General features: G+C 43.7%; 1 protein-coding gene across 3 annotated transcripts; it reads left to right on the top strand.

Moving 5' to 3' along the window:
* Positions 1-1,493: 1,493 nt before the first annotated feature.
* neurl1b (neuralized E3 ubiquitin protein ligase 1B) lies at positions 1,494-25,437 on the top strand. Of its 3 annotated transcripts, none has more exons than XM_084549554.1 (6): positions 1,494-1,884; positions 19,428-19,672; positions 19,747-20,080; positions 21,536-22,276; positions 23,293-23,418; positions 24,002-25,437. In XM_084549554.1, exons 1-6 carry the CDS (start codon positions 1,794-1,796, stop codon positions 24,247-24,249), a joined length of 1,785 nt encoding a protein of 594 aa, XP_084405680.1. In that variant the 5' UTR covers positions 1,494-1,793; the 3' UTR covers positions 24,250-25,437. The 3 variants fall into 3 exon arrangements, with proteins under 3 accessions (XP_084405680.1, XP_084405682.1, XP_084405681.1); XM_084549555.1 differs by lacking the exon at positions 1,494-1,884 and adding an exon at positions 14,759-15,004; XM_084549556.1 differs by lacking the exon at positions 24,002-25,437 and having other exon boundaries at positions 23,293-23,515.

Here is a 25,437-nt window from a genome sequence, read left to right as displayed (position 1 = left end):
TGCTCCAAATGAGATGTCAGAATATCTGAAAACGTGTTGTTTTGGTTTCGACAGAAGTATTTTAAGGAGCATATTTACAGTGACAGAGTAATTTAAAGTAACAGACCTTATTACAGTCAACATGGAGCACACATGCTATATTTACATGAGGTACAAATTTGAGGCGTTTTACTTCATATTAGCTCACTTGCCAGTTAACTAGGTATACTTGTGAAAACTAGTTTACTCTAATAAAACAGTCCTGCACTAAAATGATTGTTATAATGTTCAGTTTATGTTGAAACAGTGTAAGAAAGGTGGTAATTCAACTGTATGATCATCTTAAAGGATGCAGTTAAACTGGATTCAATTAAACACAAAAGTGTTCACTATTTTGCCTAACCCACTGACTAAAATGGGGTTGTCAAAATACACAAAACAGTTCAACCAATAGTACTACAAACCGCAGCCTCTGAAATACAAAATATACAGCTTTCTCATTTGAAACAAGTGACACCTTATGACGATTTAGGGTAGCCTACTCTTATATTGGAATGCATTGTTTTTCACACATGTACCTAATGAAGTGGCGGGTGAGTGTATATTGTAACATATTTACAGTACACAAATCAGGCATAACATTATGACCACTTTCCTAATATTGTGTAGGTCTCCCTTGTGCCTCCAAAACAGTTGTGACTCATCAGAGAATGGACATGGGCCTTCTGAGGGTGTCCTGTGGTGTCTGGCAATACAATGATGTTAGTGGGGGACTTTGGGCCTCTGTGGATCATCGCACAGATACTTGATCGGTTTGGGATCTAGTGAATTTGGTCAGGTCAACACCTTGTGCTGTTTGTCATGTTTTTTTTTTAGTTGTTCCTAAACCGTTGTTGTGTGTGCTACCATCATGGAGTGTTGAGTGTCATTGCTATGGGGTGGGGGTGTCTGGTCTGGTCTAGGTGGGTGGTACATCTCTAAGTAACATCCACATGAATGCCAGGTCCAAAAGTTTCCCAAAAGTTTTCCACTCACTGGAGGTACAGGGTTGTGTTCACAAGCAGAAGGTCACAATGTTATGCCTGATGCCTCGGTTTATAGTATGTGAGATATTCTGTATGTATTATTAGAAACAACATAGTTTTAGCTTTATGACGCAAGCTAACTTGGCTCTGATCTGATGAAGTCCATTTTCTCCGGCATTCATTGTATCATTTGAACACATGCTTTTCCAACTGTCACATACCAACTACTGGATATCACATGAAAGCAGCTGTCTATTTAAATAAATATGCTACAGCTGGTTAAGTATGAACTTGTCAAATGAACATAGTTATGCCTTATTCACTTTCATTTGTCGTTATTTGAATGTGTTGAGAGCAAATAAAGGTAACCCTACTCCACAGTCCACGGCCCCGTTCATCAGCCTGCCTGTTTGCAGTCACCTCTCAAGGACGGGATCATTTCAGTTCACGCCCACCTCCTCGTTTTAGAAAACTTTCCAGTGTCATTAACGGTCCGCGGTGTTCATTACCGCGCGCGCGCGCACGCGCCAACGCGCACGCCTTTCCCCACGTGCTAACGTCCTTCCCCTCTCGAGCTGGATTTTATTGGACAAAACAAAGCGATGGCAATAGGCACGTGCTCATGTTTACATATCTTCAAAATTTCAGGCGGGATTTGGTGTTTGTTGCCAAACAGTTTCAAAAAACCAGACGCTCACTATAAGAGGCTGTACCAGAAGGGACAACCACCAGAGTACCCACTCTTTTTTATACTTTACAGAGGTAGAGAGGTTTTCAACAGACAGCACCATGGGAAGTAACCAGTCTTCAACCAGTCACCTTGGTTTGTGCAGGTTGCCTCTTTCCAACAAAGACAAGAAACTTAAAAGCAGCACAAAGGGTAAGACAAATTCTGTTTATCTCACACCTCCCACTCTCTTTGTGACTTGAATGTCTGTAATTTCACTTAAAGCTGTTAATTATTTATAAATAACAGAGAAACAGTTGTTCATTTCAAGGCTGCATTGGGTTCGTGTGTGATCTAGCTTGCCTCAGTAACTGCATACAATGGGATATTTTATATTATATTACAACCTCACAACAAAACATAATAACTTACATCAATATGCACACTTCAAGGTTCAAGTTGTGTTTATTGTCACTTCCACGATATGTTTATAAAAAGCTACAGAGGTGAGAAATACTGTCTCTCCTGTAGTCCCACTGTGCTACATGTATGCTGACACAGTAACTTACTATAACTGCAACTACTGCTGCACTGCTCTGTTTACTACACTACAACATGTTACGACACAGAATATGAAAAGATGCTGTAGGCTAATTGGCAAACATTTTTTTTGGCCTATTACAGATTTATGGATCACATGGCAAGCATTATCTCTAAAAATTAAACTATATATATGTATTAATTACTGTTGCTGTGACACCGTACAGCTGTTGAGATTTATTTTCTTCCTCAAGTCCCGGTCCATTGTCTGAGCCGTTTTGGCCACATCTTAACTGAATTAAACTGTGCTGCTATTTATTGTTTTAGACAGACAGGAAATGCCTGTCGCTCATACGTCGCTTTATCAAGCCCCAAGTGGCTGAGAGAGGTTCACAGAGGCCGTGTCATAGCTTTCCCAGACCCCTGATGAGAAAAAATTGGTTTGGAGAATAGTCAAGGAAGCCGCTGGTCAAGAACCAGCGTAATCTAAAAGCAAAGAAAACAAACCGATGAGTATTTTTAAGCTCCTGGACATTCCCTTACTATCTGCTTCTTCCTTTTTTTTTTTATAACCTTCATTTCTTTTACGCCTTTTTCCATTTACATTGTTGTGTTTGTTCTCCCCTCTTATTTTTTTTTTATAAACTATGTGCTGTAGAAGAGCCTATTTTTAAGACAGTGTGAACACTTTAACAGAAGGGCCCAAACTCTTATACTAACCCTAACAGTAAGGTTTTATGTTTAAGACCAAACACATTTAAAGTAATGGGATACATAATACTCCTCAAGGAAAAGAGCCCTTTCAGACCCGGTGCTACTCAAGGGCACTTAAACCACACAATCTCTCTTTGCCCTGATCACCTATGGCATTATGGCTGTTGAAAAGTAATGCATACTAATAACGATCACTAGGTGGCGCCACTATATCACATTGATACCACAAACTGATGGCCGTTAGACTTGGCCAGTTAAAGAATGAGTTCACTGGATGGTTGTAGCCAAACCAAGTGACATCTAACATCGTTTTCCTTCCCTGCGTTAGGTCACCGCACAAGACAATAAACATTGTTCCTGTTGAGACATTCATAGTCTAAAATGTAAGCTCCCATTCAGTGTTTACTCTGCGCTTGGGTGGAGGCAGTTGCTTATGTCTTGTTTCAAGCAACAGGTGTGGTTGTGTATAGTAACGTTTGAAGGCCGGGCAGTGCAGGACGGCCTCTCTTTGAGGGGTAATGGAACCTATTGTGTGTTTGGGCTCTGCGTTAGCGTTGTTTAAAATCGTAAAAGTCGTGATGTCAGCAGAAGACCCCAGACCAGGAGACCAGACTGAGCGTTTTGAAGAAAGTGGAAAATTACATCTGTTGCTGCGTCTCGTGTTGCACGCTGCATGTGCATGTAATGGACATCAGAAGAAATAGAAAGCCGTCTCCTGTGCGTGCTAATTTGACCTTGGTTGTTTCGCTCACACGTGAAAAAGCTACTGGGGGACATAAGAGGAGGCAGTTAAACATTCAGCACCATCTTAATTATTTAAGCCTTGCGGTGAGGACGTGAGTGAGAGACGGAAGACAGAGATAAGTATCACCTGTATTAATGAGGTGTTTGTAATAGTTAAAGCAGTCATAACTATTATTATTATATTTGCTGGTCTTCCTCTAGTTTACCCAAACCCATACGTCTTATAATGCAGTGCAAGAAAATCACGCTCCATCTTCCATTAGCCGCTCAGAGTCTCTCATGTGATCCAGCCTGCTCTGTTTCCTGATAAAATGCTGGCAGCCAGCCCCAGATCGCCCTTATCGCAATCTCTGCTTCCTCCTCTGAAGTTCCAATTCAATAATATCTCTTCCCTGTTTTGCTCGCTGTCTTGTCTCCCCATTTCCAAACGGGGGGGGGAGAGGGTTTGGGTGTCAGACCCGGATGCAGCCGCCGCCCATAATATTTGGGCCTAACACATGGAAGCACCTGAAAATTCTATCATACGGACAAAAGAACAATTGCTAATTAAAGGTACGGCCACGTTTACTACGCAGTAAGCTGTGGGGAAAAATAAAAATGGCTATTATACTGGAGCTCTGTTGCTTCAAAGAGAGCAAATAAAGAACGTTGAAGCTGTGGAAACATCCCAGTTTTCTGCATCTGTATTGCTTCTTGTTGTTACTGATCCACTGGGATATAAGATATACTTCAGGAAAGGAAGTTCTCATATTTACAAGTTCCCAAAATAGCCCCGTCACCCACCACTCTCAGTATATCAGTGTCCCGTCTGAAGCAGGGGCCCCGCAGAAGTTTCCCACACGTGTCACAGGCCGATGTCATGACAAGAGGGAGCGAGGGAGAGAGAGAGAGAGAGAGGAAGAGGGAAGAGGGCCGGGATCTGGGAAGAGGGGGGAAGATTAGCTCCGAGGAGCGGGAATGAGAATAATGAGTGAGGACAAAAAGCTCACGAACCCATGTTAGAAGTAGAGAAGATGATGACTGACCCGATGGCAGCGCTGGGACGCGGAGAACAGGAAAAGGGGCACAGATGGACGGAAGCACTCAGCGGTATAGAAGTGTTAAAGGTGAAGCGAGTGTCTGTGAAGCTGACCCTGATGTTTCCCGGCTTCGAGTCAAACGCGAGGGTTATGTAATGGGTGTTTACGGCACCCATGACTTTGTCCCTCATCTCATTGATAAAGGGGAACAAATTCCAAAAATGCAACCCCTGCATGTTACCGGACCTAGCTGTTTACCTGTTTGAACATATAAGCCGCATAGTGTACATTGTAGCAGAGGGCCCTGGACATGAGATCATCTTACAGAGGCTCATGTCCTCTCATGGCAGCTCTCTTTGATGTCTGATATGCAGTCTGTCCATGAAGTGAGCCTGCAGATAGCTGACAGCGTCCCATCCAACACATTCCAGGTTCGCCAGATTTTGACGGCGCCGGAAATGAACGGTACTGAATTCAAACGTCACGTACCGGCCGCGCTCCTCAGCCCGTGGCCACAGATTAAAGCAGGACGTCAAATAGAGTGTACACAATAATCCATAACTTTGTGATGAAATCCTCTAATCCACAAGTTATGAGTAGTTAATGTGTTGTGTACATCAAGGTTTCATCTGGTTCTCCAAATATTTTTATTCGAACGCATAAGTTTACTTTGACTAAATCAGAGCAGCACTGTGTGATTTGGCTCTCCGGTTTATAAACCTCATCAATCATCCGTCTCATCTTGCAATTAGACGAAAAACCAAAAAAGAATCTCAGCTAATTCTCAAAAACTGATTTTTTTTCTGCCCCTTCCATGTAAGAAATAATAGACTTCTGTTTATTTTGGTGTTGGATTTCGACTGGGTCAACGAAAGAAGCCGATCTGAATTATCGAGAGACAGAGCCTGGCAGCGACTGTTGATGATCTGTCACTGCTTCCTGGTTCAGTTACAGTCACAGTGCTGCAAATCTGACAAGAAGAAGTAGAAGAGCTGTTTTAAGCCGCTTGTTTTTCTTATGCTGTGTCTGGCGATGGAACGATAAGCTGGAGACACAGCTAAACGTCTGTCCTCTGTCTTCTCGTTTCCCGACAGTGCTCTGTATTCCAACAGCATCTTTGCGTCAATGACAACGACAACTGACAGATCAAGCCTCTCACTTGAATCGAAATGGAGATTTTCCTCCATTTGTTTATCTCACTCTCGTGCCGTCAGAATGTATGATGTGATCAGTGATCCCGACTTGATACCTCAGGTAGCGGGAAAGACGGCGGCCCGCGCGTGCTCGGTGAAGGGCATCCATCCAGAACAGAGCGGTAGCCAACAGAGGAGTCCCTGCACACCTCGGCTTCACGCTGCTCCATGGGAACTGGGGGGATGGATGGCAGCTGTTTCCCTGGAGACCTGGATTAACAGGACCTGCTCTCTAATTACCTCACGCCCACCTAAGTCAAGAGCAAGGCAGTGAGAGCGTGCCTCATCTCAAGACCCTTAACGTAGAAACAAAGAATATCTATTTGGCTTCGTTTTGGTGGAAGGAAGATGCGTAGAGGCAAGAGGGCAACAGCCGAGGACATGGAAACTGGAAAGGAAGCGACACAGGCCTGTGGGATACAATGCTGGCATAGAGCTGAGATGACAGGTAAAAACATTGCTGCGATTGCTCTGTCGTTAAAGAAACGATTCTCCTTTCTGCACCGAATGTGCAAGTGACATTACATTGGCTAATTAGACTTCAGCTTTGCTTCCCTGCTCGAGCAAAAGGACACGGTTGCTGGAACGTTACATGAAGTGAGGCAACCCTGTTTGCCTTCATTAAAGCCAAAGCACAGAGAGCTGCAGGCCGTTAAATTGCCCTTGACACCGAAAAGAACAGCGCGTTATTACTGGACCTCCTGGTACAGTGCTGCTGGTGGCTTGAATGTCTTTTATGACAGTTGACATGAGTGACTCATGCATCCCAGAGCCCTGAAAGGAGAGGCCGGACTTATATGTCTCCCAGAGTGTCAATTATATGTCCTTCATGATGCGCAGTCCAGTGGAGAACAAAAACGGCTTTGTTGCCCCGGTTTTGCTTCGCTTCAGACTGTTTTGTTCATCTGCTTTTGGAGGTGAGCCATTGCTGGAGACTGTGATGATATCATGAAAACAATAACAAAGGACATCTATCATCGGCTACAAAGTGAAACCAATGGCAGTTTTTCTTATTTTGATAACTTCTGAAGCTCAGGCGCCAGTGAATTATGCATAAACAAAGAAGAAACTTCTGTGACCCTTGAGCAGTAGATTGTGTCTGTTTTTTCAGCCTTCTATGGGAAATTTGGAGCTGAACATCCTGCACGTCCCTCCTAAGCCCAAGAGAGAGGAGCAGAGAAGGGGCAACTAGCAGAAAAACACTGGTCAGGAATGCCACAGTTACAGGGAGGTTACCCTATACGGCTTAGGTCTGTCGTACTGTCTGGCTGCAACTGGGGAAGGAATGAAAGGAGAGGAGCGTTTGACTTAAATATGCTATTATGTAATATAGTACCTGGAGGTCTCTGCTATCCCTATATGCCCTCTCCTTTTGGACGGCGAGACAAAGCGGGCACACGCTAGCGGAGAGTATATAGTATGACAGCTGCTGGCTGTTGTTTCCGAACTTCGTGGAAACACTCTAAAACAGAAAGTTTGTCCAGGCTTGTTGTTGTGATTACACAGGGTAATAATAGCAGAAGAATTTTGTGTCACAACCTCTGGGCCTTCGCCGGGTCATTGAGCCCCTCGCAGTCAAGGTCTATGTCACCACGATGGGCAGCCGTGTGTAAAGCTTCCGTTGCCGCTAGCAACGCGCGCAGAAAATATTCAGATATGGCAATATTTACAGTATGTCTCATTTATATTTCTTTCCCATGGTGTCATTTAAAGTTTACAGGGGAAATACTTTATTAACCCTCTGGGGTCCAGAGTATAATTGGCCGTTTTTTTCTACTTTTGGTTTTACCTTTATATTTCATCTTAAAAACAGTTTACCTTGCCTTGTTGGGTGTCATTCTCTTCAACACAACCTCACATGTGTGATTATACAGTTATTTTTTCATTCTGATATACTGTATTAACACAGTGGACCTAAAACCACACTAAAAATATTAAATCCGAGTAGGAAAAACCTAGATTTTTCACTGTGAAAACCACAAACATATTTAACGAACCATTTGTATAACTTAGAATGCAAATCTAAACTGTAAATTTCAAAAGCTTATATAAAAATTTAGCAAACAACAAAGTTATTTACAACTATTTACATTGAAATACAGGAAATGCATCAGGCGTTTTTTGCACAACTATTTAGAACCATCTGCAAAACTATCAGGCGTCACAATAAGTAATGTCTAATAAGTAATGTCTAATAAGTAAGGTAAGTAAATAACTAAGGTCACAAATGTCTCAAATCTCAAAACTCGTTTCTCTCTCTCTTCACCGTCATCACTCCATAGATTGTATATAGCGTCACTCCCACCAATTTTCCCTCTTCCTTAGCAACCATTACCATATAATTTTCTGATTGGCTGATGTGATGCATTTTTCCACCAATAGGAAAGAGGGTGTCATGTTTTTTTTTTTTTTTTTTTTTTTTTCGATCACCTGAAGCCGGCTAGCGATCTCCGCTTGCTAGCGTTTTCCTTTTCGCCGTATCTTACTGCACTAAACGCGCAAGAAATATGATGACAATATTCAGGAAAAAGCATGCCGTATATTAGTTTTCATAAGTCCACTTTTACTTGGCCTATCAACACAATTTAAAAACTGGTATATAGTTTGAAGTTAGCACTTTCTGCACAAATTGAAACGGAGTCTCAGTGAGACTTCGTCTTGCTGCTACATCGTCTTAAACTGGTCATGTGATTTGGACGCGCCGGCGCGTCCGTCGACTCCAGAGGGTTAAAAAAAAAATATATAAATTACTTCTCACCCATCCGCTTCACAGTTTAGAGGCTGAAAACTCACATCCACTTTTCAGGAACATTAACTTCAATAATTTGCTGCCTAAACTTTAGGGAGAAATTATTCTGCGTGACCAACACACAAAACAGGAGCAACATAAAGAAATTGATTAAAAGGGTTGTAGCTGAAAAGCCCCAAAGCGTTATGCTCAGCATCCCTCCCCCTCCCCCCAAAAACCACTCGTATTTCCCTAATGAGATTTTGGATTCTTTTCTCCTGAATATTTGAGAGTGAAGCTATTAAGAGGTTAGAATTTGGGAGCCCGAAGGAAAATTCTGACGAGCCTTAAATCGCTTGGGAAGTCAGTTTTGAACTGTGTCATAAATTCTAATGATGTTAACGGGGCTTAATTGGAATTTTCTTAACCATAGGTTTGTTGTTTAATATACGCCACAAGAATTCACTGCTTTCCCCCCACCCCTCCGCACGCCTGACGGGATTCATGCGAATATGGCACAAGGCTTTTTACAACTGCGGTGCAGCAGTGAAAGGCTGTGGGTCAACAGCATCCATCCTGCCTTCATAATATTATCCCATAAAAACACGCGTGCGCCGTTATACACACACACACAAACATAAACCTCCCTCTATATATACACGCACCGCACTTTATTTAGCATCACATACCTCTGGTCTTTACCAGGTTTGCTTTTATTTTTACCCATTGAGCGATTAAAAATATATGGCTTCGCCAACATGTCTATTTCTGAAATGTGCATGTGCGAGCCTGCTGGTATTTATGTGGAGTCATGTTAGAGATGACAAAGACCTTGACATAGTCACCAATAAGCCTTCCTCTCCACTCTGACTTGTCCTTAGACAGCTCTATGAATTTTCCACTACATCAAGCACGCTCTTGTCTAGTCACCGCTTTGAAATATGAGAGCAATTCTAGCTTGAACTTTTTTTTTTTCCACATAAAACAATAGAAAAGAGTTATGCATTGGGGGAATACCTTCTTTTGCCCACCGCGTCTCAAGCATTACTTTGCATCTGAAGCCACTATACTAAAGGCTAGAAGGAGCTGGCCAGTGTTGTTCTGGGCCAAGAGTATTTCCTGCATCTCCTTCGGTGGTGCATCCGCTCCTCATCCCAGAGAACACTGAGACAATAGAACAGATGGAGGAAGAGCACTGTCCGTGCATCTGGTTAAATGCATTCAGAGGCCATTTTTAGCACGTCTCCCACTGACATAGAGGCCTAAAACAACATTTAAGTGGAGCCGTGCCACCGTTTCATGTTAACAGAAACGTTGCTCTTTATAGCAAGTTGCTACGCCGTCGTTTTGACAGTCAAGTGGATTTTGAAATGCAAAATGCCAGCGACAAGAAAAAAAACAAAACATCTTTCCAATGCGGACCCCAGACTGCTTCCTTTATTGGTGTTAACAGGGGTCGTTTAATGTCAGGGTCTGGCATGTTATGTAATGTCATGATTTAGGCTCCTTCAATGGAAACTGTATCTGGAAATTCTTAATATCACAGTCAATATCTCTGTCCATGAACATTATTAGCGGTACGACCTTGTTCCCTGTTCGCTTCCATCTGTGGATGCTTATGTCAGCTATGTAATAAAGCCATAAATGACAGAAACATAGACATAAAAATCATAGTTTATGAACATGGAAATTGGAATATTCTTGCCTGCTTTGTTTTTGACCAAACTAAACTTGGTTACCCTGTTTTGTGTTACTTATAATTTTGGTCTATAAACCCACGAGACCTATATTGAAGTCAGTAAATAGTCATAGGAGTGATTGGGGGAAAGTAATCCATGACGTGATGAACACTGCAGCCAGTCTGACAACAAGAACAGCAAACACTGAATTCATTTGGAGACGGAAAATTGGTTTTTCGAGAGATTAATTGGGAAAACAGAACAGATTCTGTGAAGATGATCAGACTTTCTGTGATCTCCACGTTTTGTTTATGCTGTGTGTTTGTAGAGTTCCTGTGCTTCGAATGAAATGAAAGACTCTCTTTACTCAAGATGCAATTACTTGTCTTTCTTCACTTTCAGCCACTTTCATCAGTCGACGCTGCTATTAAATGAATTATCGCCATGACGACAGGGCATACTTCGTTCACGGATACAGCTGTAAGTTAAGAAAAAATGGTAGTTAGTGGATTTATAGTTGCATGCAACAATGCAACATTATGGCAAGATAATATAAACTTATTTAAGATGCATAGAGATGCACTGAGATATAAACGATCGAATTCTATCCTGTGTTGTTGACATGAAGTGATGAATCATATTTTAATTCCTTGTATTAACATGGCTTCATCAAATTGTTTTCTGGAAACAGCTCAAACCCCCTATTGATGCTTTCATAAAAACTTAATTATGGAGAGAACATTAAAAGCACACAGACTGTCAGCTCATGGCATTACTGTGCGGTGTTCATACCAGCGGCAGTGCTTTGTTTTCCCAATTTACACCACTTGCCAGTGATTCACTGTAGTGGTGTTTCTAATTTACTGAAATCTGAAATTGCAGGAGTGAAACCAAGCATGCATACGTTTTGTCTGCCTGAGACTACCACAGCATTCACTCTTATGATCTGAGGATTTTGCAAATTAGAACAATCTGTGAGGGCACCAAGCACATGGCAGGAACTCCCCCTAAAATGGCTCCAATTAAAGGCAAATGCTGCCCTGCTGCTTTGATTAAGAAACCTTTTTCAACTTAGCATGTTTCATCATCTACGTGAGAGACTTGATACAACACACGGTCTTGGCAATAGTTGAACTCTTGAAAAGCAGGTGCTTGACTCCAGTGGCCTGTTAAGAGCCGAACCTAATGAAAAGACGGGAGCGCTTATAGGAAACACATGTGAATTCACTGTAGTAGAAAACTGTGTACGAACAAAAAGAGGTGACCAGAAAAACATCGGTGCATGAATGTGGCTCATTGTGCTGGCCCATGTGTGTTTGATGGAGATGGTTGTGTTCACGTTGAAGGTGGGTATGACTCACTTCATCCATTAGATCAGTGGCTGAGGTTTGGATAGGAGCCCTGCCCTGATACTGAGACCACCACACACAAACCTTCCCAAACAGCCATCTGCTCAGCATTTCAACACGGCCTTTGAATCTTTAAAGAGAATTGAAATACTGCAAATGTAACACTTTGCTGTCCAAGGACCAGTCACTGCGCTGCACTGCATGGCAGCAGTCGCACCGCTGTGGGCCAAGTTTCCTTGAGCAAACGAGGCATGTCTGCCCTCCCTCTCTGGAAGTAACTTTATTCGCTGTAGGGGCCCTCGAGAGATCGCTGCATCACAGATGCTTGATACCCAAAAGGGGGACACTGTTCATTACGGTGCATTTTAGAACACACGGTTATTGTTTGTGCCCCACAAAAAAAAACATGCAGTTTCTTACAGTACTTTGTGTCCTTCACCTAGTTTTGTTGGTCTTCACCACAACTCTGGATCAAACCATTTTTTTACGCCTCACGCTCACTAATCACACCATACTCCCAAAGTCGGTGCCAGCGTCCATGACTCTTCAGGTTTGAAGGGAAAGTCCACATATAAAGTAAAGTTATTCCTTAATTCTCTTCGCACACGATCGGCCCAGCTAACAATGCAGGAGTGGGCTTCACCAACTGTTCACTAACTAATACCCAGTTTCAAATTAAGCAAGTTAACATTTGAGTTGCACCAGCCAAACAGAAACCATTTGAGAATGTAAGCAAGGATGTCAGCAGAAGCGTCACATTTCAGTAAAAGATCCGTCATAGCGTTTAGCTGAGGGCAAATGTGCCGTCCCTTTTCATTTGGCACATCTAGTTGCTCTGCACGCGCTATTCGTCACGTCTTTGCTCTTGCAGCAGGCAAGTTGCTCAGCAGATTACACCTGGTAGACATTAGGTGTGAATATTAAGTGATATCTAGGCACGTTTGTGTGGTGCAAACCACTTTAACTTGTTATGCATGAGCGACTTACACCTTCCAGTTGGCGCAACCTGCTCCTGGTCTCTATGCACATCAGAGGAGAAGTAATCTCAAAGAAATGATCAAACTGTTCTGATGATTGATATCACTTTCATGCCTGTGTGGTAAAAAGCCTCAGCCGACAGCCAAATAGCTCAGAACAAAAACTGGAAACAGGGGGAAGCAGGTAGCCTGTCCAACAGTAACAAATACTCCTCTCAGCACCTCTGCAACGTATTAATTAAAATGTTTTATTGTTAATTTAACAGGGTTGCCAGTTGTCTGTGCCCTGAAAATAAATAAATCTGGGTTACGTGACAGTGTTATTGTTCGGGTTTGGTATAGAAACAAAAAAAAAACAAGGATTTAAGGGAGGGTCAAACTTTGGGTCAGAACAGTTAAGGCTGGGAAAGCTTTGTTGCCATGGTTACGATAATAAGCACCGAAGTAACACTGTTAAAACTGGAAAAATATACAGAAGCCATTACTTGGTGTTGAAATCTGGTGCTGTAGGTCGTATAATGTCACCTCACTCCCTCCTTTGCCCTCATCGTAATTACTGCAGGCCGCGGAGTACTTTGTGACTTAAACATGAACATATGTTTCATGGTACACGTTGTTGTGTTTGCCATCAGCCTTTCTGTAAAGGCAGACTGAATATTTCCCAAAATATCTAACCCTTTTACACTTCCCTGCAGTGTCGATTGTTTTTCCGCAGACGTCCGACGGTGTCTTAAAACGGCCCGCGCTGAAAATGAACCTGAAAAGTGCAGTTTGTTGCCTTTGGAGGAAAATCAGCTCGGCAGTCATTACGCTTTCATTAGCACCCCATAGTCTGCACTCACGCTGTACAGCAAGCATCAGGGGAAGCAGCACTTGTTACTGCAGCTTTGCTGTGTTTACAGGGAAGGCTTGATTGCAGACCTCATCGCAGCCTCATATTCACTTCCTGTGTTAATCCCCTTTGCTGTAACTGCTCTTTCTTTCTGAGACAAGGGCTAGGGCGTGGGGGGAATTTCACTTCTGCCTCGCTTCACCCCAAACACCATTCACCCAAGGCTCATATAAGGAGCCACCATATCCTGCTAAAACAAACAGTATTGAGGAGGTAGAAACAAATGCTTTTGTCTTTGAGTTATATTTAGTTCCAGCCTTCCTTCACCCAAACAACATCTCCCACAAGCGCCCTCAGACTGAATTGGATCATATATGAACACGCTGACAGCACATGTCAACCCGCATACTCGGACAACCCGAGCTCTGCCTTGTGCTTTCTAATTTGTCAGTACGCTGACATCAAGGGAGAAGCGTTCGCACACATGAGCGTTCCTGTGCGTTTCTTTAAGAGCAGCGTTTGACACACAGCTGCTGCGGCACCTCGGGCTTCGCTCATTCTCCCGCTCTTGGAGACGTGCCGTCCCAGCTCTCCCCTCGTCACTGATGGTCTCACTCCCACAAGCCCTGCAGGCCATGGCTCCTCTGAGAGCGGCGTGGTCCAGAAGACAGGAAACAGCTTGAGAGAAGACTAGCAGTCAAGGCTGTGGGAGGGCAGCGGATAGGGTGGGGGAAAAAAAGGGGATTTCCTCATATGGTTCTTGGACTTTTATCAAAAGTGTGGGGTCCTTATCTGCTTGTCCTACATATGAGTGCACCATTAATATAGGGTCTGTCACCTTCCCAGAATCTGTCCTATGATGGGGAGCTGTGATTTACAAATCTGACTACATGGGCGGATCAACAGCCTCATCTTTTAAATCTGCTCTCTCTGTAATGGCGATTTTAAGATCAACTGTCCTGAGATCTGTGACACAGCCATGATCACCGACCAACCTTGTAGTCATCTCATTGCTGTCAAAGTTTGCATTGCTCTGCCGGCACGATCTTCTATGTGCAAATGCCTTGACTGTCTTCGTCTCCCTTTAGATTAGGCACCACCTTCCACACATTTGTCTTACAGGCTACACACTCTCCAGGCTTCATCACAGCGTTGAGTGAATTACCGAATTAATTATTTAGAGGCTCTGTGATGCTTCTGAGAGTGGTGGTGGTGGTGGAGGGGGGGGGGGATCTCTGCTCACTGTGTCTTTAAAGTCGTGCAGAGGGGAGCCCGTACTAAAGAAAGGAGGGGGCTGCTGTGCGCCAGTTGGAGGTGTCTGCCTGTCGCAGCGGCTTGGGGTTGACATTAAGAGGAGCGTGTCAATGCTTCAGCGAGGAAGTATACAGCGCGTTTTGAAGGCACCGACGCTCAGTCTGAAGCTGTTCCAGCAAGGTACCCCACGGACCGAGGACACACGGATGGCCAGAGAAATACTGCAATCGGAATTAAGTTGTCAGCCGCCGGTGCGAGGAATTTCTGGATATAATGGGGAATACAACACCTAAACCTTTGATAGGTGAGAATATTTATTAATCGTTCGCGATGGATTTACGTGTGCCCACGAAAAATATATTGCATATGTGTGTGTGTGTGTGTTTGAGAGAGAGAGAAGCAGCTCGATATGCAGAGATACACATGGCTTGTCCTACTTGTGTTCGCACTGCTCAGGGACGCGTTTCTCATCACGGGGGAGCTGAGCGTGATTCCCAGGGAGCGAGTCCAAGCGAGCGCTCCGGCAGCCGCGTTTTTCTGGAAATTCACTTATTATTATTTATTTATTTATTTATTTACCCATCATGTACAGGATTCAAAGCAGTGATGCAGCCTTAGATTTGAAGAAAACTGCTGACGATCACCATGATGCGAGGAAAACCCATCATCATCATCAAAAAGTCATGTTTTTATTAACTATTGTCCACAGTCTGACCCCCAACGAAGGGATCAGTTTGATCTGCGAGACTTCGCCTATTCTGATTTAATCACTGATACTGAAAAGGAGGCATTTGTCCTTTCTTTCATCCCTGATTTTGACATGTCCAGTGTCCAAAGTTATGGCTGTCAGTGCAGTCACCTGACTGTATTTATTTCCTGCCTTCTTCTCGGCTTTTTGTGTGTGCGACATATTACCATTTGAGAATATCTTTTTTTTCTTATTATTATTATTGGTTCATGTGCTACAACATTGCTTAATTGGTACTTTTTAATGTGAATTCCTATATCAGCAATTGTTCCCACAGCCAGCTCACACAAATGCGTGCTACACCAGCAGGTCCAGAAAAAAGCAGAGAATAGGAAAGAACGTCATTAACCACAATCTTAAAATGAACCATCACTATAAAACATAGGCCGTAATACATCTACATTTCCTGGTATTGTTCTGCACCATCAAATCTGTCTCACATAAAGCACCGTCTCAAGTGATTGTCAGTGATTTATTCATTCACCTGATTGTGAGCCCCCTGTTTTTTTTGAATAAAGCTGTTATTACGTGCTCTCAGGATACCCGAGCTGCTTTGTCAAGACACCTAGAGCACATTGCTTGATAATCAGTTCCTCATATCACTTTGATTTACCGTCTGTCACACTCCCACGCCCCCAATAAACCCACTCACCAGCTAAATGATGTGGCTGCTGCCACCAGAGCAGCTGACGTAGGGTTTGGTCTGAGAACGTTTAGTCATAGAGGAGCAGCAGCAGCAGCAGCAGCAGCGTGGGTCCTATTGCTTGCGCTGTATGGTTTCTATTAACAGGGAGTTAATAGGTATATTGGGCCTATATTAGAGATGTGCACATGAAGTAGTTCTTTATCTCTCGCTTTACCGAGTTAATCGTCAGGTGTTTTTTTGTTTTTTTTTATCAGCGTTTCATATTCACAACTTCCAGAAATAATTACGTAATAAAAACAACCCTTAATGTCCTTTAATTCCACAAAGGCGCGTGTCTTGCTCAGTGAATTAGATACAGCACGATGAACACATACAGCCCGAGCGAGGAAAGAGCTCTTCTTGAGGCCGAGAGATAACCCTGACGGATGCACGTAATCAGTTTTACATTTCAAAAAGCGGTCCTTGGCACAGCTAGTGTGTCTTGTGCAGTCTTATGATTGCATTTATTCGTGCTTTTCCATTCATTAGGAACAAAACAGGGAGTCAACATTCCTGCTCCCCGACTGTTTTTCTCTCAAAGCAACAGATTCATGTGCGCTAGCGGACATATACCTACTGAATGTGAGACCTTTTGTTGCAGCAGCAGCCTTGAGGAATCAGCTGAGCTTATAATCAATCGTGATCAGCTGTCTCGTCGCTTTTTCCGACCCCAGTGCAGGTTCCTGGCAAAAACAATTTCATATCATTCTCTTGTTTTAAAACAGGATCCTGAATCCTGGATTCTGGATCATTAAGAAGCATCAACCTGTGCCTTGACAATGAGACCTTTCCATTAATGACACTGACATAGCTCCAGTTTGTGCTGTGCTGTTATTCAGAATCCTAAAAGACTCTTTTAATCATCTGAACCTTCAAATATGTGTTTTTATTTTTCATTCAAGAAACTGGAGATGACCAGATGTCAGATCAGTCAGTCAATCAGTGCAGACAGATATGATATTCAAAGTCCCACGCACAGCGTACGTAGAGAAAGAAAACTATTTACCAAAGTGCATTTTCATCCTCATAAAACTTTCTGAACAGCAATTTGAGCTCTGACACTGGCTGACAGCTTTGCACGGTGTGCTCTTGAATAATGCAAGTTTTTACTAAACCAGCATTCAGAGTTGACAGCAAAGGAAGACTTCTATTGTTCAGGGTGACTTGTGTTGAACTCTGCATATGGCAATGAACACTTACTTTTCATTGTGACAGTACCGTCTAGTGACTACAGTGACACTGATGGAGGTGAAGGTGACATAGTTAAAGATCCACAAAGTGTGTACAGGGAGGAGGTCAGGGTGGATGGACAGGTTGACAAAGCACTGGAGCATTTCTGTACACATTTCAAACATTACTCTTCCACTGTATTTTAACCCCTTACCTAAACCCTTGTTGCTATTGTACATAAAACTAATCAGAGACAAAAAAAAAAAAAAGGCCTGCGCTCTATCACACTCTGAGAGAAGTGACAAATGACCTATATGTTTATTCAGGCTGGAGGACAGTGCTGCATTCTTGGTGCATTACCACCGCATGCAGACCTAAAATAAAAAAACACAAAGCCATTGACAGATATATGTACCGCTCCGCTTGCATACACAAGCACATGCATCAAAATGTTGACTCCCTCATATAAATAAGTACATAGCCTGCTCTACAGCACTACAAGAGGTGGAAAAACTCCACGAGGTGCCTTTGAGACACTTTGCAAATAATCAAAAGTATTTTTATCGCTACCGTCCTTTTTTTTAGACTTAGAATAAGAGTTGACTTAAGTCTCTGAAATTCCCGAAGAACAAGGGCAGGTTTTGTTCCACGACGTCTTGGGATTTTCAGAGATATTTATTAGATGTTCTGCTCTGTGACACAAATGCATTGTTAATTTATGAGAGGCGCCAGCTATAGGTTTAACATTGACCATGCTGGGAGCTGTCTCTCGCTGCATGACCTGTTGTGCTATGTCTTTCATCTAATAATGGCAAACAAGTGTCTATATCAAGCTCCAGTGTAGGCTCCCAGCTATGTCGCTCTGTCTGCTACGCAGCTGAGCCTAGAAGGCATATAGGCTAAGCCCTGTGTTTTTCCTTCATTTACACAAAGTATATTCTACTCCTCCAAAAGCCAAATTTGCAGAGTAGAAAGGAAGGGGGCACCCGCACATCATTTGAGATGTTACAGATGTTCTTGCTGCTGCTTCATAGTTTAGAATATAATCAGTGATAATGTCTCATTTAGGAAATGTACTGTGGAACATTTCACTGAGTTATTGTCTTTACACCAGATCGCAGTGAATTTTAAACAAAAATGTAATCACTCCGTGGCCCCGAGCGGAGCAGAAACGCGGCCTCCCTTTGAATTTTGAATTTCAGCCAATCCATACCATAAACACTCATGTGAAGGTTTAATTTCATTAAATATTAAAGCCGAGCTACTCGAGTCCCGACGTTCGCTTTGTCTTGTTCGACTGCTGATCCCGTTAATTTGCTTTGTGATGCTCATCAAGACGGTGCCTTCACCAAGTAGGACGTTGACTCCTGTGAAGACGTGATCAAAGATTAAGCCTTTTATTTGAGTATTTTCTACACGGGGCTAGGCAACTGTGTGATTCATTCTCTGCTTTTGAAGATAACCATGGAGGAATGAAAGGGGCTATTCAGGGTTTGTTTATGCTGTAGGCCAGGGGTGTGTGTGTAGGCCATAAAAAAAAAAAAAAGAGGAAGACTTATTGCGTCTGTTGTCGACTTTCTGTTGATTTTTTTGTTGTTTTTTTCTCTCCTGTGATAGAGCTAATATTAGGAATGAACATGTCCTTGTTGGTTTAACCTTTTACCAAATATTTTTTCCTCACTTAAATCTAAATTTACTATGTTTTATGTGTAAGATATAAATATCCCGTATGGATGTGGTAGAAGACTGATTTGGGACAGTTTGCCTTTTTATACTGTAAATGTGGGTTACATGCTTAAAGAGACTGTTTAATGTACTTCTCCAGAGGAGCAGGGAGGCTTCATAATCGTTATGAGAAAGGAAGTATGCGAGAATGTGGGCTCCTTTTCGCAACTGGCCTCTGCCCTCTAAACCAGCTGCCATGGGCCACTTGCAAACAAGTTATTGTGTGCTGATATGTTCGCCACTCTTTCCAACAGCTGGTGTCACAAACATTACAGTTTTGACCTTGTCTGAGTCACACAAAAGCAGACCCCCGTGTCCACATGCCGTGTTAGTCTCCAGTTTTAATCACTGATGGCTCTCTTTTCTCTCAACGTACCCCTGGTGCTTCTCCACCCACAGATGCGACTCTGCAACCCCGCCAAGTGGCTAACAGGCAGTACTACACGCTGCCCAACAATGGGGCAGGTGTGGAGAGAAGAACGTCTGCTCCTCCGGTCAGCGTCAGTGTGGAGTCGCCCCGCTTTCACCCGCATGCCAAAGGCAAGAACATCAGGCTGGACGGACAGCTTCGCCGTGCCACGCGCAAGAACAGCTTCTGCAATGGAATCACGTTCAGCCATCGGCCCGTTCACCTCTATGAAAAGGTTTGTTTTCATCACTTCAAAGTGTAGATACTTAAGGATTAAAAGTTCATTTATAACTAATGTCTCTTATCTAGGTGCGCCTTCGCTTGACTGGCGTGCACACCGGCTGGAGCGGAGCTCTGCGCTTTGGTTTCACCAGTCTGGACCCTAGCGAATTGCTTTCTACTGACATCCCAAAGTACGCGTGTCCAGACCTGGTGACTCGGCCCGGTTACTGGGCCAAAGCTCTGCCTGAGAGACTGGCCCTGAAGGACAATGTGTTGTCATTCTGGGCCGATCGCCATGGGAGGGTTTTCTACAGCATCAATGAAGGAGAGCCCATCCTCTTTCACTGTGGGCTCAGCATCGGCTGCCCACTCTGGGCCATCATTGATATTTATGGCATCACTCAGGAGGTTACGCTGCTTGGTAAGCATTTTATTATGTCGTTTGCATAATGAAATCACACATGTTTTGTTGTGACTGCAGCCAAGCAAGATAAATAGAGAAAAGAGAGGAAATAAATAAATCCAATGAAGTCATTTTTTGGACTGGTGTACACTTCTAGGTAATGTGTTTTGAACATAGTTGTGACAATCTTGGACGGCAGGATTATATTTTTATACCGTCAACATACTCAAACCTAATTTAAGCATCTTCTTGGGAGTTCAGAAGCAGCTGTGTTTTAAGCCCTGCGCCACCACGGGCCAGTTCAGTAGGCGTAAGCTTTGCAGCCTGGGGTGGCTCAGTGATTCAGTGATCTGTGTGACAAGACTGATCTTGTAGAAAACCAGAACTTCTCCCTCTTAGATTGGCTGACATGACCTTAGGAGATAAACAACCAGCGTCAAGTGACCATGAACACTCCCGAGTACTCTTCTTTTTCACCCTCTTACTGTCACTTTCCCGCGCTTTGTCACTTTCTCCCTTTGCGCTGGCTTCGTTTCCATCGCCCTCTCCCCCTGCGCTTCCCTCTCGTACTCACTGGGTGTGTTTATCTTCAGTCTGACAGGAGCTATGGCCTTGTTTGGTCAAGGCGGCAGATCCCAGGAGCTTTGGTGAGGGGCCAGTGCACTCAACTGCTACGGCATCACTAGAAATAGTAATAGAGGAATGTATCATAAGTCAAAGGAGGACTACTAGTGCCAGACTTGTTTATATCAGCCTCTAAAACATCGCGGAATTCAGAGCCGAACTGTGGTTTGGAGAGTAGTGTAGTGGAGAAAGGGAATGAAACAGGGACGTGTATAAAATGGTGAATGACAAATAAACTTGCTTATTTGAGCTGAAAAGGAAGGTTTATTTAAATCCCCAACAAACACCACAACAAGAGCGACATATGAAGGGCTATAAGCACAGCAGCGTATTCAAGCTCTCTTTGGAGTGTCGGTCAGCGTGAATTATCCAGTACCTTGACAGCAACCAGTTGTCGCTGACAGTGTTCCCAGCAGCTTCCAGTTACGGCGGGAAAAACTAATGAATAGCACTAGATAATGCAGGGAAATAATGAAAGAAAATGCAGATTTGCAAACAGTCACTCTCTTATTTTCCAATCAAATAAAACCCCGATGGAATCATTTATTAAAAATTCAAGTGTGTTAGCAGGGCAGGAAGGGTAATCCATAAATATGTCAATTGACAGAACATTTATTATGATTGTTTGTTATTTTTACACTTTTCGCTTTGTCTTTGGATTTCTTGGTTTGACTGCAGTAACACAGATCTAAGAGCTCATTGTGTTCTTCAGGTATAAGAAAACTCTGTAGAAAATAAAAGAAAGAAAGGATGACCTGAACTTATTTAGGGCAGATCAAACTACGTCCAAGTCACGTACTTTTTTTATATATATATATATATTTTGTTTGTCCGTATTTGCTCCCACAGACAGCACGTTCGCAGAGAGTGTGGGATCCAGCTGCTTGAGTGCGGCCCGTCTGAGTGCCTATCTGCCCCAGAGTAGCCACGACTCAGCCAATTACAGCAACAATCAGCTGGAAAACAACCAGGCTGCTGCTGCCAAGATGGCCAACCTCCAGCTCAATAACTACTCTCAGCTTATCCCCTGCTGCTCCTCCACCTCTTCCTCCTCCACGCCGTCCTCGTCTGCCTCCACTGGATTCAGCGTCCCCAGGGTGGTCCGGGGCCTACCTTCCCCGCTGGACAACGACTTGCACTTTCACCCCGTCCGTGGCTCCGATGTTATACTCTCCGCGGACCGTTCAGCCGCCTGCATCCACTTTCTGGACAGCAGTCGGACGCTGGTGTTCAGTGACCGGCCGCTGCACGTGGGCGAGACTTTGTACGTGGAGGTCGGCCACCTGGGCCTGCCATACTTCGGTGCGCTGTCGTTTGGTTTGACCTCGTGCGATCCGGCTAGTCTACACTCCGGAGATCTGCCAGCAGACCCTGAAGTTCTCCTGGACCGCAAAGAGTACTGGGTGCTGCACCGGGGCTTCCCCATGCTTGGCTCTGGAGACGTGCTCAGCTTCAGCATGCTGCCCGGCGGAGAGGTGCACCACGGGGTGAACGGCGTGGGACGAGGCAGGCTGCTGTGTGTGGACTCCTCTCAGGTCCTGTGGGCCTTTTTCACCCTCCACGGGGCTGTCAATAGACTCAGGATACTCGGTAAGTGAATTCAGAACGGCGCAGAGGTGAGGAGAGGTGATTCAGAAACCAAAACAGGACTTATGTTTACTCGGCTTGCATGAAAACTCTTGAATTCCAAGAATTTTGTTTGTCTCATAATTGTAAAAAGATGAAAACATTCCTGCGTAAAAGGAAACTCACAGATCTTGACGAGTATGTGGAAATGTGAAAAACTGCATGAGTTTCTCAAGGTGTGTCCCTTTAATTGTCGCATTTAATTGTCATTTGTATTTGTCGTGGATTAAACTTTATAGGCCCAGTGTCCCGGTCAGCTCTGTCCCAACTGGCCCAGATTGTAAGATTTAAACAATTTTCCGGGAAATGACAGACTCTAAAATAAGAATACATACAAAACTACTTTTTTTGTCCTGCTGGGCCAGATACTGGCACATAAATGACGTACAATGCACAACACACCATATGAAAACACTTAGAGTTTGATTTCACAGTGACTGAAAAGCTAATGGCTCCTGGCTGTAGCACGTGTATTGGACAAAATACGAGTAGCATCAATCTTCATATTCATCTCTTTGCCACAAAATATTTCTCAAAACCTTTGCTTTAATGCTAAAATGATAAATGTCTGTCCTAAGCAGCCCCCACAGTATTTTTCTCCCAGACTAAAGGAATGCATTTAAGTTGCCCATGTCTGCACGAGCCTCTTCAGCTCTGAGCTGTGACCTATCTGCCCCAGTCCCAATACTCCCACATAAACTCCCACCAGCTCAGACCCCATTTCGCCGGTTTCTGATCCAAGAATATTCTCCAAAAACAGGCGCAGCTATAAGAACACCACTCCATGAAGCCGGTGTGTGATCTGACTGGTTGGGGCTGGACAGTTTAAAGGCTTCCACTCCCGCGTTACTGTCAAACAACTCAAGGACACTCCGTACTGAAATCATACCACGCAGTTAAATGTATGAATCCAAACATTAGAGGCAGATGAGGTTAATTATCTGGAGTTCAGTCCTGTTTATTTGTCTTTTGTAACACAGGAACACTGCAGTCCAGTCCTCCCTCCACATCCCCCACCACTTCTCAGAGCAGCAGCCCAGATGACAGTGACTCAGACCTGGCGTTCAGCGTCAACAGATCCTCCTCTGCCTCTGAATCCTCTCTGGGTAAGTTGCCAAATGTTGACGGCATACCTAAAGCCACAGTGATTATAGAAAGCCTCACACGATCTCTATAGCGAGTTTTCCACTGGTTGTGCTCGGCGGTGCCAGTGCGCTTTATGTTAGACTTGACGAGCGGGGAGAAAGATGTCTTGTCTCTCTTCAGGTGGGACAGCAACGGATCTCCCGTTTTATATTACAGTTTGGAAATATCCCTACGTGTTACAGCTGTAACAATTAGTAGATTAACTGATGCTGTCAGGCAACGAAAACAAATCTGCAGCTGCTTAGCTTCTCATACGTGAACATTTAAGGCCTTTTGTTTTCTAAACATTCTAGTAAACTGCATATTTTTTTTGTTGGACAAAACATTTTTACGACTGTGATGATGTTTTTAATGGATTTTTGATATGTAAACCAAACAGTTAGTTGATTAAGGTCTAGCACATGCTGCTTTTGCATTTAGTAGTAATAATTTAGCAAATAACGAGGTGTCAGATTAAGATTTGAACATGAAACATGCACTTGGAATGGCTTCAATTCAAACTTTGCATCTTCTTCCTATATCGCTTTCTCCCTTTTCCCCCAGTGACTGCTCCCAGCTCCCCTCTCAGTCCCCCCACCTCTCCCTCGTTCTCCGCCCCAGAGCTGCCCCCTGCTGGCAAAAACGGAGAGTGCACCGTTTGCTTCGACCACGAAGTGGACACGGTCATCTACACCTGCGGACACATGTGTCTGTGCAACGACTGCGGGCTGAAGCTGAAGAGGCAGATCAACGCGTGCTGCCCAATATGCAGGAGGCCCATCAAAGACGTCATCAAGACGTACCGGCCGTGATGGCTCGGGCGTTCAGACGGGTGAGGTGACTTCCCCCCCCTGACGGATAAGCACCTGCCGCCACTTCTCAGGCTTTGCTGGATATGGATCTAGACCCCCCCAGTTGGAGATTAGCCACACCAGGACAATACTGTGCCTATAAGATTTCCATTTCACATGGATGAATCCTATCTGGAGACACGCTACGCTCTTCATGTGCAGAACTGTGACAAGGCTCCTTCTAGACTGCATACGTGAGCAATCTGACTTTTGGCTAAGAAAGAACATATGAATCATGTGCTCTTGTTTTGTATCTCCACATGTATTTGCTGAGCAGAAATAGCTGCTGTGACTATACCGTCTCATCGTCCTAGATTTATGTGTGCTTCAGCAGAATACGCGGACCATCATCTATGACTCCTAGTGCCTTAGATTTGTGTCACATTACGTGTCCAAGTAATTATGCTAACGACCCTAGCCATATTTTCAATGTACAGTGCTGAAGGTTTGCGGTGAGGAAACGGCACGCGGATACAGAATTTATGCAATAAAAGCTGTAATTGTAAGTAGAGAGAAGGTTGTAGCAGTATGTAAGTGTGTTCAGTGGTGTGCTTTAAGAAACGCGTGATTGGAAAGTATAAAAGGAAGAATCTGGTTTTGCACAATGAGAAGTTAATAAAAGTGGATTAAGTGTGACCGAAGAGTGTCTAGTTTCAATACTGGAACCGAGGCTTTCACGCTGAATAGAGTTTTAAAAAGCACAACGGCTTTCATTACGTCTAATGCTCCTAATCTTCGAGCAGGCCTAACAATCAGACTCAAAAAAAAAGAAATATCAGGAGACGGATGAAAAGACTGATATCAGTTTAATCTGTGTCGCTGTTATCACTAATTACAGCCCCAACATGACAGTATTTTTGAGCGTCGCCAATGTTTTTACTGTAAAACAGGATCCATTATCGTCTGACATTTTAATAAAAATGTGACACTATAATCCCTACTTACACCTTTTATCCATAATGCTTTCTTCTTGTTTCTGCATAATACTCTACTATGGGTATAAAACAGTCTATACACCTGTCACGATTTGTGGTGGTGGGTTAGGACACATATGCAGGACAAAGACGGAGGCTGGCGCAGGAAGGGTAATCCAAAAACCAAAAGCCATACAAAAACTCTGGAAAAAAGGAATCACTAAGAGCCGAACCA

The sequence above is a fragment of the Chelon labrosus genome, assembly GCF_963514085.1.
Source record: "Chelon labrosus genome assembly, chromosome: 8".
Classification (NCBI taxonomy): domain Eukaryota; kingdom Metazoa; phylum Chordata; class Actinopteri; order Mugiliformes; family Mugilidae; genus Chelon; species Chelon labrosus.
This window is presented reverse-complemented; position numbering and strand designations above follow the sequence as displayed.

Excerpts from the sequence above, each read along its gene's own strand:
- neurl1b (XM_084549554.1), top strand. The coding sequence starts at position 1,794 with ATGGGAAGTAACCAGTCTTCAACCAGTCACCTTGGTTTGTGCAGGTTG. Across the intron at positions 1,885-19,427 it reads ACTTAAAAGCAGCACAAAGG|ATGCGACTCTGCAACCCCGC; the intron begins GTAAGACAAATT and ends CTCCACCCACAG. Across the intron at positions 20,081-21,535 it reads TCAGGAGGTTACGCTGCTTG|ACAGCACGTTCGCAGAGAGT; the intron begins GTAAGCATTTTA and ends TTGCTCCCACAG.